Source organism: Venustampulla echinocandica (assembly GCF_003357145.1).
Source record: "Venustampulla echinocandica strain BP 5553 chromosome Unknown scaffold_5, whole genome shotgun sequence".
Taxonomy (NCBI): Eukaryota; Fungi; Ascomycota; class Leotiomycetes; order Helotiales; family Pleuroascaceae; genus Venustampulla; species Venustampulla echinocandica.
In genome coordinates, this window is record NW_022474210.1 from 32,486 (window position 1) to 47,597 (window position 15,112).

Sequence of the window (15,112 nt, forward strand, 5' to 3'; positions counted from 1 at the left end):
ATCGCCGGCTAATACTTCGTAATCAATCTGCTACTGTACGTGTACTTCGTACGAAGTAGTTGCCACAACCTTCTCTAGAATCCACAAATACATACCTTGGACATCTCGCCGTGGGGCCGCCCCCAAGACCTAGTATTGGCTATGTCTGCTCTCCCACGGGCCGCAGTGGTCCCACATGGCGATGTTTAGCCCTATGCTCTGGTGCAAAATGATTCCTCATCGCAGGATGACAGGGCATGCCACTGCGCTGCGCTGCACTTCCAGGGCCCAGAAGGGCGGTGAAAGGGAGACTGAGTCCGCTGTCCCCTTGAGAGAGCAAGATATGATATGACGGGATCGTATCATCATGGGCGAGATGCTCCACTCGGTCCAGTAGACAGACCGCAGCGTTCATGGCGGCTCGGGGGGGCCATTTACAATGCATCGAAGACTGGAGAAGTTGAGGCCCGGCTGGACGAGGCTTGGCAATCATTTGTCTACTCCTTGCCTACGCAGCCCTGGGTAGGTAGGCTTCAATAACAGCTGCCAAACCTCCGTCACTAGAACCAGAACCCCCAACTAACCTAGTGCTACTGTAAATGGTATTCAATGCAATTATGTTCCTGGGAGATCTAAAGTTCAGCCCCACCTGGGGTCAACTTCTCCGTCTCATCTTCGTGTCGTGTCATTCTACATTCAAACATGTTCGTATCCTCTCCACTGAATAACCCTTTGATTACCCCCAGAGCAAGATCAGCTTCAGACCGCATACCCAAACGCTAGTCACCCTCCCAACGCCGGCGATGAGTGCATTCTACTTCAATCGAATTATCCAAGGCTGGTGGGGTGATATACATGCTGTCTCCCCAATCTCATTTTCCCTACGAGTCTTGCTGCACGGTTTGCTATTCAAATGTCAGCTGCGGTCGTTTTACTTCCCACCTGGACAGCTCCAGCGCCTTTCAAGAACTTACCACAAGCCAGTCCATACCCTCATCCACACCGCTTCCATCTACGGCGCTACAAGCCACAATGCTCCAATTCCGGTCTCTCAACTCTCCTAGCTTCAATGCTTCACTTATTTCCCCCGCTCCCTTCGCTCCTGGTTGGTCCTGTTTATTTGCGAACACTAATAACGCGGCGTCCTTCAACTCGTCTTCGTTCAACATCGCTGCTAATTCTTCCGAGGCAGTGCCTAGACGGTCGATATCGGTGGAGTCGATGACGAAAATAACCGCAGCTGTATTGGCGTAGTAACACCGCCAATAAGGTCGAATCGAAGTCTGGCCACCAAGATCCTAAAAGGCCGTCAGATAATGAAACGCATAGACAGGGCGGAGTCTAACACGCACCCAGACATTAAAATTTAGATTTTTGTAGGTGACAGATTCAACGTTGAATCCTATTGTGGGTATTGTTGTAACAACCTCTCCAATCTATACTCGTATCAGCGAGTGCGTACTTGGTTCGGGTCCGAGGGCGACAAACCTTCAACCTGTATAAAAGGGTGGTTTTGCCAGCATTATCCTGTAGTCCGCCAGAGGTTAGTGGAGCCCCAAAATAGTTGAACAGAACACTTCAAGGCAGCATACCAGACCAAGAATCAATATCCTTATCTCCTTCTTCGACCACAACACCCCAGATAGCCACGACACGCTGGCACCCATCTTGCAACGCTGTCCTTTGGGAGCTCTCCAGCAGTGTTGAGCGCTAGGCTTTCCTCCTCTTCACCAGTAATCCCAAGTGGATGTTTCGAATACTAGATGTATACTCGACGGGGAGCTGTCCTGTCTTCGTTTTAGTGCTCGAGAACCGTTGTCGTCTTTGCTTTGTTTGTTTCTTGAGTATTGCTAAAACCAAGTCTCCCCTTTCAGTTCAAGGTTTGGTCTTGTATTTCCAATTGGTGGTAGCCTCACCGGGGAACCGACCTCCGGAGCGATGCACGTGAAATCTCGCGCCAAACCGTATCTGGCAAGCCTCATTCGGCAAAGTCGGGCTGGATCACGTGTCCCACAAACGCCGAGCGGCCAAATAATTCGGGATCTAAAACAGTTCTCTTTCAAACGACGAAGAAATCAATCACAGTCTCGACACAACGACGATCCGTCACGATGCCGGTACGTAACGAACCCCCTATTTCCCACAGAAGAGTTTTGGTCTTGAATATGGAAAAGAGCCTGCCACCTGGGTGCTTGGAAAGGCTGCTTTGGGAGCTCGAGAACGAGGGACAAAGATGGCGGGCGGTTTGAATTTCAAAGGAGCATAGGCTGATGATGCGTCGCAATACAGAGCCACAAGTCTTTCCGTACCAAGCAAAAGCTTGCCAGAGCGCAAAAGCAAAACAGACCCATCCCTCAATGGATTCGACTGAGAACCGGTAACACCATCAGGTACGCTCGATTTACCCCCTCGTTACTTCCACGATCTATTCGCGGACCTAGCCCTTTCCTATGATGATGACTCTTCAGGTACTGACCGGTATGATAGATACAACGCGAAGAGGAGACATTGGCGCAAGACCCGCATCGGTATCTGAACGGACGCTACGTACAGCCCGACTCTCAACATTCCATCATCTCATTCCGACTACTTCTCTGTTTTATTGCGACGTCGACTTTCCTGCGGAGCAACAACAGCTGTATGGAATGATGGATTACGTGGTGCTTTGGCAATGAGCATGGTCGATGGTGGTGTTGGTTGGGATGTGTCTATGGGATGGGATGGGCATATCTTGCTTTGCAATGGGCATAGCACAATGAATTGACGTCTTTCCCGCAATGTTTATTACCGACGATTAGTGTTTGTGAGACCGCCCGGGAGAATTTACGGACTTCAAGCCTAGATCTTGATATTTCGGATTGGCGTGAAGCCTGGCCAAATGTTACTCTCTTGTTCTCCCCCCACAAATCCCAACCCCCGCTCCAAATACCACCCTATGACCTAGTTTGCCCTTCCTATCTGGCTGGCTACTAATCAATAACGGAAGTCGCAATCCAGCAGACCGGTAACTGAGACGCTAAATCATGAAATGACTCCACCTACCCAGCTTATGGTAGCAAAACAAGTTCTCATCATTTTATAACCCTGCCGTATCATGAATATCATCGCATCAGGCATGACGAGCTTACGGCAAATCCGAGTTGTATATACGGATAAAAGTTTAAGTTGCGTAAATCGAGAGAGGTGTATTGATTAGGAAATAATCCAAGGAAGAAAGAGGGAGGCGACTCTGGTAGATTTGCTTTCTAGGCTCAAGGAGGCTAGGGATAGCAACATTTGAGTGCTTACGGGACGGTGGGGTACGAAAGGGGCAAAGGCACAAAGATAGTGGATTATGGACCTGGGCCAAGGAGTCTCTTGTCAGCTTTCAATTTGGGTACATATTTAGGGTCAGGAAGTATGATATATATCACGTCATATTTGCTCAAGAAGTTATTTCACGATCACAACCGTCATTTTTGTAGTTTATGAAATTGTGTAGTCTATCTACATCCGAAGACTGAGAAATCAAGTCTGGGAAGATTTCAGACGTCCTTGGGAAAAGCCAGGCGGGGAACCGTAACGCCATGCAATAGACCATGTGTGCAAAAGGAAAGCAGTGGGTTTCAGAGGCAAAGAAAAGTCTACCAGCAATCCATACTGGTGCAGCTCCTGATAACTAGTGTCGAGGGGCCACAGTCAGACAAGATTGTGACTGTATCATCGTAAAAGGAGAAGAACATATTGCCAACAGGAGTGCGGGGTAAGGGAGAGTGTGCGCGAAACCTCTCGCCTCAACCCAGTCTGTCCCATATGTCCACTTCAGCTTCAACAGCCTAGCGGTCCTCAGCCCACTCATTCTCCCGGCGGATCTGCTCCTCCTCCTCCGGGGTGAAGTCGTTGGTAATGTTGAAGGTCTTGCGGATCTCCTCAGGAGACTTGCCCTTGATCATATTCGCAACTGTCTTGCAGCCAACATCGAGGAGAGGCTTGATGTCGAGGTAGTTGGAGGCGAGGATGATTTCGAAGAGCAACTCTTGGTCAACTTGCATGAATTTCTGGTCCCACTCCTCGATATCGGTGGTCTTCTTGCGAGAATCAGAATCATCGTCGGCGGTGGTTTGAGGGTCGTTCTTGTGATGCTCGCACCACTCGATAACCTTCTTGAGGACGGGCTCATTCACCTACGGGTATATGTTAGCGATCTAGGTCACTCGAAAGGTGAAATAGCGGGTGTTAGACTTACGTTGGGGATGGGGATAGCAGAGCTCATGGCGCAGTCTCCCAGATCCTCCAGCATGTTCTTGATGAGCATAGAGCGCTCGGCGACGGTTCTCTCTGTGGGGCATGTTAGCATTGTTCTTGTGCCGTCTCGGGGGGCGAGGGTTGGGGGCGAGGGGGTGTACTGACCAACCTGAATGTGAACATTGTCATTGCTGATCAAGGTGATCATGGTCTTGGAGTCAGACATGATGAATAGAGTAGAACGCAAGTGACGACGTGGTAGGTCAAAAGTGCGATGTTGTGATGTGGGGGTGGGAGTGGGAGCGGGAGCAGGACTCTAGAATTCGAGATGTGAGCGTTGATGTGGGGGTGGAAGATGAGATGGGAGATGGGCGATGGGAGATGGGATATGACAGTTCCTAGGTACGGTTTATGTAGATTAGGTAGCGGCTGTGTTGGATCGCGGCTTTTGAACAGTGATGCGCGCTTGCCTGGGGTCTCGGGCTCGCTTAGCAGCGCTACCCGGGGCGAGATAATGGTTCACGGTTCACCACACAAAGGCTGAGGTGAAGGGCAGACACAGACACAGACACCGCCAAACAAGACAGAGCAAGGCGATCAGAGCAAGATGGTTCCCCTTGTTGGTCCCCTTTGCACCGGCTCACCCTGCCTGTTAGGTTGCCAGTGCCACCTGTTCACGAAGTTCTGTATCGCATCGCATCGCTTTACGGAATTGTGAGTGATCGGTGACTCAGAATAGTAGCGTCCATAGATGCGTGGGAGGTTTACCTGGAGAGCTCGGTCTCGGCTTCAAGCAGATCTCATCGCGGGACTGTAGGGACTGGAGGTGGCCTAGCTGCCTCCGCCGAGGGATAGGTAGCCACCATAGGGAGGTACGATACGAGTACTCGTGGAGTATGACATAGCCCATTTGGCTTCAGCCTTGTCCAGTCATTACGAGTCCAAGGAACCTAGCCTGGTGGTTCCAGTATCGTAGCCTCGCTCGGTACCTACATGTACATGGACATGTAATACCCACGCTCTACGAGTGCCGCGCTGCCTTCGAGCGATAAGGAAACCAACTTAAATATACGAACATCACATCGGCACGACGCCCCTTTAGGGTGTTAATGGTTAATGGTAGACCCTAGGGCATAGGATAGGTCCTCTCCTGAAGCATGTCGACGTATCGAAGTACACACATCGCTCCGTACGAGTGCTGATGTTGAGCCGACGGAGGTACCCCCTCCTCCTCCGTAACCAGCTTGCATACGAAGTACATGTACGGTACATTGTCTCCGGGCAATGATACGGTATGGCTGAATCCCCGAGTTTATCGTCATCTCTGCCGGCCATCGGGATGAACGCTCGCCATTCCGTAGGTTGTGGCCACGCATACGATTGATTACCTTGATCTTGACCAGAGGCCATATATTGGCGGCCCCGGAAAGCATTCCTCGTACCCGGCACAGGTACATTGTACTGTACATTATTATTAGCACACGCGATATTTGCCCCGTCGTTGCGAGCGGGAGCGTGTTATCAGCCCCCCTGTCATCAGGAGCGACGCGTCTCACAAAGCATTCTCGCTCGTAATTATTATTTGGCGCTATTGTATCCCCTTTGTTTCCACCGTTTCGTTGTCCCCCAGACGCGGTGTATCACAATCGCAAATGCGCTCTGCTGTTCTCCTTCTCTCATCCCGCATTCAGATGCCTTTGTTCCAATGCCCCCATCGAACGCCATAGTCGAACACAATGTGGCGGCGCGTATACTTGTTTCTCGTTCTGGTCCGCTTGTACTTTGCGCTATCTCCGAGCTATCTACACCCCGACGAGAACTTTCAGGGCCCCGAGGTCATTGCAGGTACGTCGCTCGGTTTTCTGGAATCTCAAAAACGGTATCCCTCCTGCTTGCAGCGCAAAGGCTTGCGGGATGCGCCGTCAATCAATGGCCGCGCCAGCATGCCCCAGAGAGCAGCAACAATCCCCGAACATCCCGAGCTACTTGTCCTCTCTATACTTTATGTTTGCTAACACTCCGTTTGGCAGGCCAAATCTTTAGCTACCCCGTCCGACTGACCTGGGAGTTTACTTCCGTCAATCCCATTCGAAGCGTCTTCCCATTATGGCCTGTTTATGGTCTGCCGATGCTCCTCCTTCGATGGTTGTGGATAGGGAATGGCAACGATGGAGAGATCCCTCCGATCGCGGTCTTCTGGACCTTGCGAGTTTTGATGTTTGCTTTGAGTTTCGTGCTGGAGGATTGGGCTCTCCATGAGCTGGTACAATCGCCTCGACACCGAAGGGTTGCAGTTATGTTGGTCGCGTCGTCCTATGTGACTTGGACATATCAGACCCATACATTCTCGAACTCTATAGAAACATTGGCTGTGGCATGGAGTCTGGTCTTGATCCAAAGGATCGTGGAGAATAAGGTACGGAATCCCCACTCTATCTGCATTGGGATGTCAATGGTTGCTTACAATTTTTGCAGCAACGCTCGTCACTCTTTGCGACAGCGATTCTTGCATTTGTGGTTGTGTTTGGGATCTTTAACAGGATCACATTTCCGGCATTCCTTTTAATCCCTGGCCTTCGTTTGATACCCCATTTTATCAAGAAGTATGTCCGCCCCTACCCACCCTGAACATCTGACTGATCCATTTCCCTAGACCCTTTTCTCTTATTTCCGCAATACTCTCCGCTCTGCTCGCCATCTTCATCGCGATCTACCTAGACACAACTTTTTATACCGACCACTCGGTAACTTGGTCCTACTTATTCTCCCACCCTACCATCACACCACTCAACAATCTAAAGTACAACCTATCTGCAAGCAATCTTGCCACCCATGGCTTACACCCATGGTACCAACATATTCTCTTCAATACACCACTGTTACTTGGCCCGGTTGCCCTACTCCTTTGCTTTCCGCATCCATCCTTACGCCTCTACTCGGCGATATCGGGCGTCTTTGTACTTTCGATCTTTCAGCATCAGGAGGCGCGATTTCTTCTTCCAACAGTGCCTCTTATACTGTCATCTGTTCAACTTCCGAAGAACAAAACACATTTACGGATCTGGGCTGGGCTCTGGGTCGCGTTTAATATAATCTTCGGCGTCCTAATGGGAGTGTACCATCAAGGAGGCATTATCCCAACTCAAGTATTCTTGAGTAATCAACCAGATGCTACACAGGCGATATGGTGGAAGACTTATAGCCCACCAATATGGCTTTTGAATGGGAAGAACGAGGTTTTGAAGACGCATGATATAATGGGGATGAAAGGACCTCTCATGTTGAGGGAAGTTAGTGCGCTGGCCACTTGTCACAAACCATCTTCAAGTGCAACAGCATACCTGGAGGAAAAAGAGGGAACCTATTTGATAGCACCGCTATCGGCAACATTTTTAGATAGCCATACGTCGAACGACTCCGGGCTACATTTCCAGGAGGTCTGGCGGTATAGAAGGCATTTGAATCTGGATGACCTTGATTTTGGCGAAGATGGGGTCTGGGCTACCATTCGGAGGGTAGTTGGGCGGAGAGGATTAGGTGCTTGGAGAGTGACTAAGGATTGCGCCAGATAGTCGGATAATAATCTAATTAATTGATCGTAACAATGCGAGACTAAAGGTTCTCTGATGGCTTGGAACGTGGATTTCTACGCGGGGTTGTTCTTAAATTTGCGACCTAATTTGAACTCGAGCTAATATTAAATCTGAGCCAAGATATCCGTGAATGACAGTGGAAGACTGACGTATTTACCTTCCAGTACGTCGGTACTCCAGGTCCAGCGTGGAGAGACGTGGGGGGAGGCGATGCCTCGGCTGCAATGCTGGGTCCTTCCCCACATCTTACCAGCTATCTACCTAGTAGTGTACAACCACCTCGTGCTTATCATATAATACCAAGTTAATCCGCCTTGGAAAAGCTAAACCATCTATATTCTATTCTTGAATCGTCTAATATTGTCTTCCAGAACTTCACAATGCCGAAAACTGTGCCAATCCCCTTCTCCGAGCCTCCCTGGCTCATGGGCATGCCGTCAGCGTATTACAACAACTCGCACCGGAAATGGCAGAAGACATGTCGCGCGCTCGTTGACGAGCTCCTGATGCCCGAGGCTGGTGAATGGGAAAAGGCAGGAGATGTTCCAGGTCAGCGCTTATGCCACCCAAACGTCAATCAATCGCATGTCTAACTCACACCAACCAGAGGATTTGTATAGTAGATTCGCCGCAGCAAACTTCCTAATTCCCAACCTCTCCGCGCCATTACCTGTGGAATGGCTTCACAAGCTAGGCATTCACACACTACCGGGCGGCCTAAAGGTAGAGGATTTTGACTACCTACATACCTTGATATATGTAGATGAAATGTCGAGGACAGGCTCCCTTGGGCCTTCAGGTGCTATTACTACAGGCGTCGCATTTGGTCTCCCTCCCATATTGAAATTTGGAAATAAACAATTGCAAGAAAGGTTTGTGCCAGATATTATCACGGGGAAGAAGCGGATCTGCATTGCTATTACGGAACCGGGCGCTGGGAGCGATGTCTCGAATATTTCCACAACGGCTGTGAGATCTGATGATGGCAAGAATTTTATTGTCAATGGAACGAAGAAATGGTATGCGACGTCTATTATCTATGTAATCTCCCCAGAAAGGGCGTGTGCTAACTAGACTGCCAATATAGGATCACCAACGGCCTCTGGTCTGACTACGCCAGTATGGCCGTAAGAACTGGCGGCCCTGGCCCCTCCGGCCTCTCGAGTAAGTATGATTACGCTCCTTGAGCCCTTTTCCTAAGTGCTCTAGATGCAGTTTGCCGCTGCCCCCATATCAACCCAAGGCACAGAAACCGGCCTTCATTCCTCTCCGCTCCATTCATTATTTACTCAATCGAAATACTGACTAACCGACCATATAGTGCTCGTAGTCCCGCTCCTCAATACACCTGGCGTTAACATGCGACGTATCAGAGTTGGAGGCCAATCCTCCGCCGGAACTACATTCATCGAGTTGGACGACGTCAAAGTGCCCGTTTCCAACCTTATTGGGAACGAAGGACATGGCATGAAATACGTTATGCAGAACTTCAACCACGAGCGGCTTACCATTTCCATTTCTGTTAGCCGACTCTCTCGTGTTGCATTGAGCTCTGCATTTGAGTATTGTTTGAAGAGGGAGGCGTTTGGAAAGACGTTGATGGAACAGCCTGTTGTTAGGCACAGGCTTGCAAAATGTGGTGCTGACTTGGAGGCCCACTGGGCTTGGATTGAGCAGTTCACATACTGCATGACGAAACTTAGCGAAGAAGAGGCGAATAGAGAATTGGGCGGTTTGACAGCGTTAGCAAAGGCCCAGGCTGGGAGGGTTTTGGAGGTTTGTGCTAGCACCGCTGTTCTGCTCTTCGGGGGGAATGGTTATACGAAGTCCGGACAGGGTGAAATAGCGGAGAGTAAGTTGACTGGTGTAAAATGATAGCAGAATACTGACAACAACTATAGGGATATACCGGGAAGTCCCAGGTGTTCGGATTCCAGGAGGAAGTGAAGATGTGATGCTCGATCTCGCTGTTCGCCAATTGGTCAAGAACTTCCAGCGAAAAACCAAAGAATTGGAAACATCCATGGGAGGATCAACTGGGTCGTCAAAATTGTAAAGAAAGGGATGGGAGAACAATCACGCCTGGATTCTTTGTCGACCCTGTAACGATTTTCGATCCTATGCCTTTCCTCGGCTTAGTCTCCCCAACACAGATAAGGCTCGATAGCATTATTATTTATAATACTTCACAAAACCAAAGACGAGTGCTACTCTAAATACATTGTTTCTGTCGCTTTCGTGGAGGTGACAATATGTATCCCGGGAGGTTTAACAGCAACAAGTTTGGCGGCGTCTGCGTCTCTCAAACCCTCCCCAAGGCAAAGGAGTTCCCGATTATACCGTCGTATCGATCAATTTGAGCTATCTCAAAGATATTTGGGACTGTATAGCTAGGTAGCTACACGCTGGACCTTAGAATCTGTCGTCAGGACGTTCGAGATGGTGGGGAAATCCTCTTAATCGGCATCCATTTCTCAAAACAGATGATACATTCTTTATATTTATCCTCCCCCCCCCCCCCAATTAGCCATGCAGGCAATACTGGGACAAGACCATTTTAGATTGAAAATAGAGGAACTACTTCAATTAGCAGGCTGCTTTAATGCCGATGGAAGTGCGTGATCGCTTATACATGTGCTTAAACAACTCCTTCTAAGGCTTGGCGTCTATGTAGCTCAGCCGCCTTCATACTAAATATACCTGTGATGGAAGGCCAACATCACCTACACGACGATACGGATTTCCTTGCAGGACATCAAATTCGCGAAAATTTCTTTGTCATTGAACAAGTCGCTGGCATAGAAGCTCTCGCCTTGTCGCGTTTCGAAGAAAGGCTGTTGGAATCCGGACTCAAGTCCATCGTTTCCCAAGCCATTGTTCTGGGATGAATGGCTATCCTGCATGCCTTGAAATAATGTCTCATCAGCCCCGCACATTCTTGCCACCGATACTTTGCCTGCTCTCTTCGGAAATCTTGCCTAGTCTCAAATCTTAATCTTAGCAGAGAAGTCCGATGCTCTTCTTCCCGAAAACACTAGTCTCGGGAAGACATTCGAACCCAGCCACTTGACTAGGAGGTTTCGGGGCATTTGAAGGGGTTTGAGGTAGATCGCGCAGGTCATGTACAAGGCCGTTCTATCAATCGGGTTCTATGCCTTATCACTAAAGGATTAAGAAGATTGTGGCTATTGCCTGTACAACAAGGCAAATTATAGAGATACTTACCTAATCATTGACGTCGACGGCTTGGCATCCGGCCCTAGTCATCAATATACAAATAACATGCATTAATACATCAGTACATCACAACGAACTATAATTTAACTGTTATTGCTTCTCGATACATGGGCCGGTTCGGCAAAGCAAGCAGCGCTTCGACAATTATTTTTCAGAATGCAAGTATTCCACCCTACCCGCCAATGCTGGTGACCTCCGTGTATGCTGCCAGGTGAATTTTGCATTGGGGAAAAAACTACAATCTCAACAACCAGGCAATTAGGAAAGCGAGGTCCGCAAAACTGAAGATCTGATATGGTGTATGGAAGTCTTTGGGAAGCCTTAAAACCAAGAGCATATGCAGAAATGAGTTGACCAACGACACAAAAAAAACCCCCAGTTCCACCATGAAAGAACTCGAGCAAAAGAAGTCCATGACGCCATGAAAAGCCCATTTAATGCAGCCGACCTCCCCTACTTGATCGCGCCCCCCCGCCAGAAAGGATAGAAGGTAAAGGTGTAAAGGGTCATCAAGCCATGCAAATCGTTTTCGTTGCCGAATGGGATTGAAAAGAGGACGTCTAACAACGGAGGAAATTCAGAGGATGGGCACCCAACCAAATGCAATTCGCGACCCATATGGTACAAGAGCGCAAGCCAATAAGAACAATAAAGCGAATCGGTATCGACGGGCCCGAGATGGAGGACATTGTGCGAGTTTTTCGTGACGCGCCAGCCGATGGAGGGAGATTGCTAGGTCTAATGCTCGTACTTGGGTGCGGGGCCGCCTTGGTTATCTATTTTTGAAGTTAGTATTATCCTCCAAAACTGGGGAAGGGGAGGAGTTAATGACGTTGGCTATACATCTGGTTTGGAGCGCCATACGGCGAAGCTGGGTAGCCAGAATATTGAAGATGATTATTGCTATACTCCTGAAGCTGCTGCACACCACCAGCTGGGGCCTGGTATTGACCAGGGACTTGGGCCCCGGGTTGGTAACCGATGGGTGGGAGTTGAACGGCACGAGGGCCACCTTGCTGGTAGCCTGGAGGGGCCGACGCAGCCTCGCTGGGTGGCTGGCCTTCAACAGGAGCGCCGCCAACGGCAGCAGCTCGAGCGCGCTCCTCCTCGGCCTTGCGTTGATTCTCCTCCTCCTTCTTGCGCGCCTTCCACTCCTTGCGGATTTCCTTGAACTCTGCGAATAAGTTAGTACATTGCAGTTACACAAGAAGACCCCTAAGCCTTCGTAGCGGCGTTGTAAGCGAATATTAGTCTCGGGCTGTTAAAGGCCCATCCACAACCCAAATCATTCTAGTCCCTAGCGTTTACGCCAGCGTAACAATATATCCGCTACGCAGCAATTGGCACTAATAGATAGTTGCTACTAGATCCCCCATAGGGTTGGAACACAAAAGCAACGCGCTCTCAACAAAAAGAAACCACTCAATGACTGAAGTGGCTTAATGCAGCAAGGCACCTAGCCCGCAGCTGCAGAACATAATAACTCGGAATCATCGTATCGCGACTTGCCAGACAAGGTGGGGAGCATCGAAAGGGCAAAATTGGGAAGGAAAAAGCATAAAAGGGATGCATACCTTCAGGTGTGCGCTTCTGGCCGTGCGACTGCATAGTGACGTGGGCATTGAGATGGTTCAGCGTGCCGTAAGCCTTTTCGCAGCCGTTCCATCCGCACTTGTACATACGCTCAATTTCTTCATACCGTCGTCGAGGACGCTTGTGCTGTTGCGCACCTGGGATGGGAACGAACGAATAGACCTAGAAAAAACCGACAGGTCAGCGATCAGAAGCTCCAACGAGACACAGAGATATTCCAAAGTAGGACGAGTTATCCCAGACTTCTCAAAACGAAAGTGCTTCAAATGCCAATAGCCAGTCATTCTAGTGGAAATGCCACACAAAAAAATTCATTGCCCCATTTTCAGCTTTCTGGATACGCAGTCTGGCGCAACAAGAGATATGATGCGCCCAACGACCCTAATAATGAACTATCAATGCTTACTTGGCCAGGACGCGCGCCAGCTGGAGCCGCAGAGGTTGGTGTTTGGGCACCACTCACCGCGTATCCGCCTTGCATAGGATGCTGAGGGTGGCCAGCATAACCAGCCCAATCAGGCCGTGGTTGACTGTACATGGCGCCACCGGGATGTTGAGGATAGCCATGCTGCATCTCCTGTTGGGGTGGATATGGAGAGTATTGCCCGGCGTGCGGTGGGTAGGTAGGACTCGACGCTGCGATTGATGGATCTATAGGTACATCCGAGTCAGACTTGGTTTGTGGGTTTTGATGACTGGTGTGGCCATCTTGCAAAGGCAGTGACGGACTTGTTGGTTGAGCCATACCTCCGCTGCTTCCACTATGGTTGCTAGCTGGATGGTACTGGCGCTGAATCTGTTCTGGAAAAGAACCTGGGCGCGGCGCCGAAGCAGGGTAAACACCGTACTCAGGTGTGCGAGTTGCTGAAGCTGGATAGTTATTGGGCCTAGGTTCTTGCTGAGGGGTGTATTGCGCAGCAGATGCGTGATCTGCGGGTGATTCTTCAGATTGAGCGTTGGTCAACGCGTGTGGATATGGTGAGGGCAAACCTGACTGCGGGAATTCGGCGGCACCTCTGTCCATAGAGTTGTGCTCCGAGTTTGCGAAAGCCCCGAGAAGCGTACTCAACGTAGCCTCAGTGTGGTCCGGGGAGGTTTTGCGGTTGTCGACTTCAGTGCTGGAATTCAATGACGCGTTAAGAGGATTCTGCGATGAGACCAAGGACATACTACAGCTCCGGGTGATCGCTCGCACAGCTCAGTTGCAGCCGCGTAGGTTTTTCCACTAACAAACGGGGGGGGAAGGCACGTTGCGTTGCTCTGCAGGTCGTACTAGAAGAAGAGTCGCGCTTCAGAGGCAGCGGCTATCGAGATTTGGGCTTCTGCACAGTCGAGGGAGAACGTGTCGCGCTTGGGCGGGCGAGGGGTCGTTTGAGTAGTTTCGTGGGCGAGTGAATAGTTGATCGACGGAGGAATTGCAAAGCCACCGGTTCTCAGTAGGCCCTATACAGGGCAAGGATGAAAGATTTTAGTCTGCGGCAGCCAGAGCCCAAAGTCGGGGGTGGTGGGAGGGGGGGGGGGACGCGGCGTCGAGCACTATTTAAGTGAGGGCGCGATGATTCTGACCTGTCTCTTATACACATCTAGATGTGTATAAGAGACAGGCCCTATACAGGGCAAGGATGAAAGATTTTAGTCTGCGGCAGCCAGAGCCCAAAGTCGGGGGTGGTGGGAGGGGGGGGGGGGGACGCGGCGTCGAGCACTATTTAAGTGAGGGCGCGATGATTCTGACGCAACTGCTCCTGGCAACCCGGAAGGCTAGGCGACGGATGCGAAGTGGGCAAGAGTGCTTAGATCGGTGGTAATGGGGGCTCAATACCACGGATCGCCAACCACGGGTTTGCGCGCAAGCAGAGCAGGAAGCGGCGAGTGCTCGGGATGTGGGATGTGGGATGTGGTATGTGGTATGTGAGCAGCGAGACTGGATGGAGACAGACTGGAGACTGGCGACTGGCGACTGGAGAACGAAATCCGGTGCAGCGACGATGTCTGGCCGAGAGAGGTTAGGACTGGGGGGCCGTGGGGATTTTAGAGGGTGCTTGGGTTCGCCGCGCTTGACTCGAAGCACGGCTAGTGGGAGGGTGGATGGCGTATGGCCTGATGGGCGCCCCAGCGCAGGAGCAGCTAGGGAATGGGCTTCTCCACTCTCGCTCAAACTCTGAGCTCAGAACCCAGGACTCCACAACTTGTCCACACGGTCTGGCGTCCACCGCGAGCACTACTGCTGCTAGTCTGGTTCGCGCTGCTAGTTTCGCTCCAGCGGGATCGCGGCACCAATGCTTGCTGGCTGGCTGGCTTGCCGGACGGCGGAGGGGCAGGCAGGGAGCAGGCAGAGGGAGCAGGTCGCAGGCACGTTGGCATGCGCATGCGCAGGTGTCGATGGATGCAAGATGCAGCAGCTGAGGCCGAGGCAACGATCTCGAGATACCTGTGCTGTCCACTGTCCACTGTCCGATGGACAGACGGTGGTGCTGCGCGGGGGGGGG

The 15,112-nt window shown here is 50.7% G+C and overlaps 5 protein-coding genes across 5 annotated transcripts; 2 read left to right on the forward strand and 3 right to left on the reverse strand.

Moving 5' to 3' along the window:
• Positions 1 to 860: 860 nt before the first annotated feature.
• Positions 861 to 1,646, reverse strand: BP5553_06908 (ADP-ribosylation factor-like protein 1; the record flags this gene model as incomplete). The annotated part of the gene is made up of 5 exons (XM_032015531.1): positions 861 to 884; positions 954 to 1,277; positions 1,332 to 1,415; positions 1,468 to 1,506; positions 1,572 to 1,646. The coding sequence occupies 5 exons, from the start codon at positions 1,644 to 1,646 to the stop codon at positions 861 to 863; spliced, it is 546 nt and encodes a 181-aa protein (XP_031867800.1).
• Positions 1,647 to 3,794: 2,148 nt separating this feature from the next.
• On the reverse strand, positions 3,795 to 4,429 carry BP5553_06909 (Uncharacterized protein; the record flags this gene model as incomplete). The annotated part of the gene is made up of 3 exons (XM_032015532.1): positions 3,795 to 4,142; positions 4,205 to 4,296; positions 4,369 to 4,429. The coding sequence occupies 3 exons, from the start codon at positions 4,427 to 4,429 to the stop codon at positions 3,795 to 3,797; spliced, it is 501 nt and encodes a 166-aa protein (XP_031867801.1).
• Positions 4,430 to 5,939: 1,510 nt separating this feature from the next.
• BP5553_06910 (uncharacterized protein) lies at positions 5,940 to 7,775 on the forward strand (the record flags this gene model as incomplete). The annotated part of the gene is made up of 4 exons (XM_032015533.1): positions 5,940 to 6,048; positions 6,234 to 6,619; positions 6,679 to 6,806; positions 6,857 to 7,775. The coding sequence occupies 4 exons, from the start codon at positions 5,940 to 5,942 to the stop codon at positions 7,773 to 7,775; spliced, it is 1,542 nt and encodes a 513-aa protein (XP_031867802.1).
• A 401-nt stretch (positions 7,776 to 8,176) lies between these two features.
• On the forward strand, positions 8,177 to 9,852 carry BP5553_06911 (putative acyl-CoA dehydrogenase; the record flags this gene model as incomplete). The annotated part of the gene is made up of 5 exons (XM_032015534.1): positions 8,177 to 8,345; positions 8,404 to 8,815; positions 8,884 to 8,960; positions 9,118 to 9,648; positions 9,698 to 9,852. The coding sequence occupies 5 exons, from the start codon at positions 8,177 to 8,179 to the stop codon at positions 9,850 to 9,852; spliced, it is 1,344 nt and encodes a 447-aa protein (XP_031867803.1).
• A 1,919-nt stretch (positions 9,853 to 11,771) lies between these two features.
• On the reverse strand, positions 11,772 to 13,794 carry BP5553_06912 (Uncharacterized protein; the record flags this gene model as incomplete). Its single annotated transcript, XM_032015535.1, has 4 exons — positions 11,772 to 11,809; positions 11,866 to 12,207; positions 12,608 to 12,788; positions 13,033 to 13,794. 4 exons carry the CDS (start codon positions 13,792 to 13,794, stop codon positions 11,772 to 11,774), a joined length of 1,323 nt encoding a protein of 440 aa, XP_031867804.1.
• Positions 13,795 to 15,112: the final 1,318 nt, after the last annotated feature.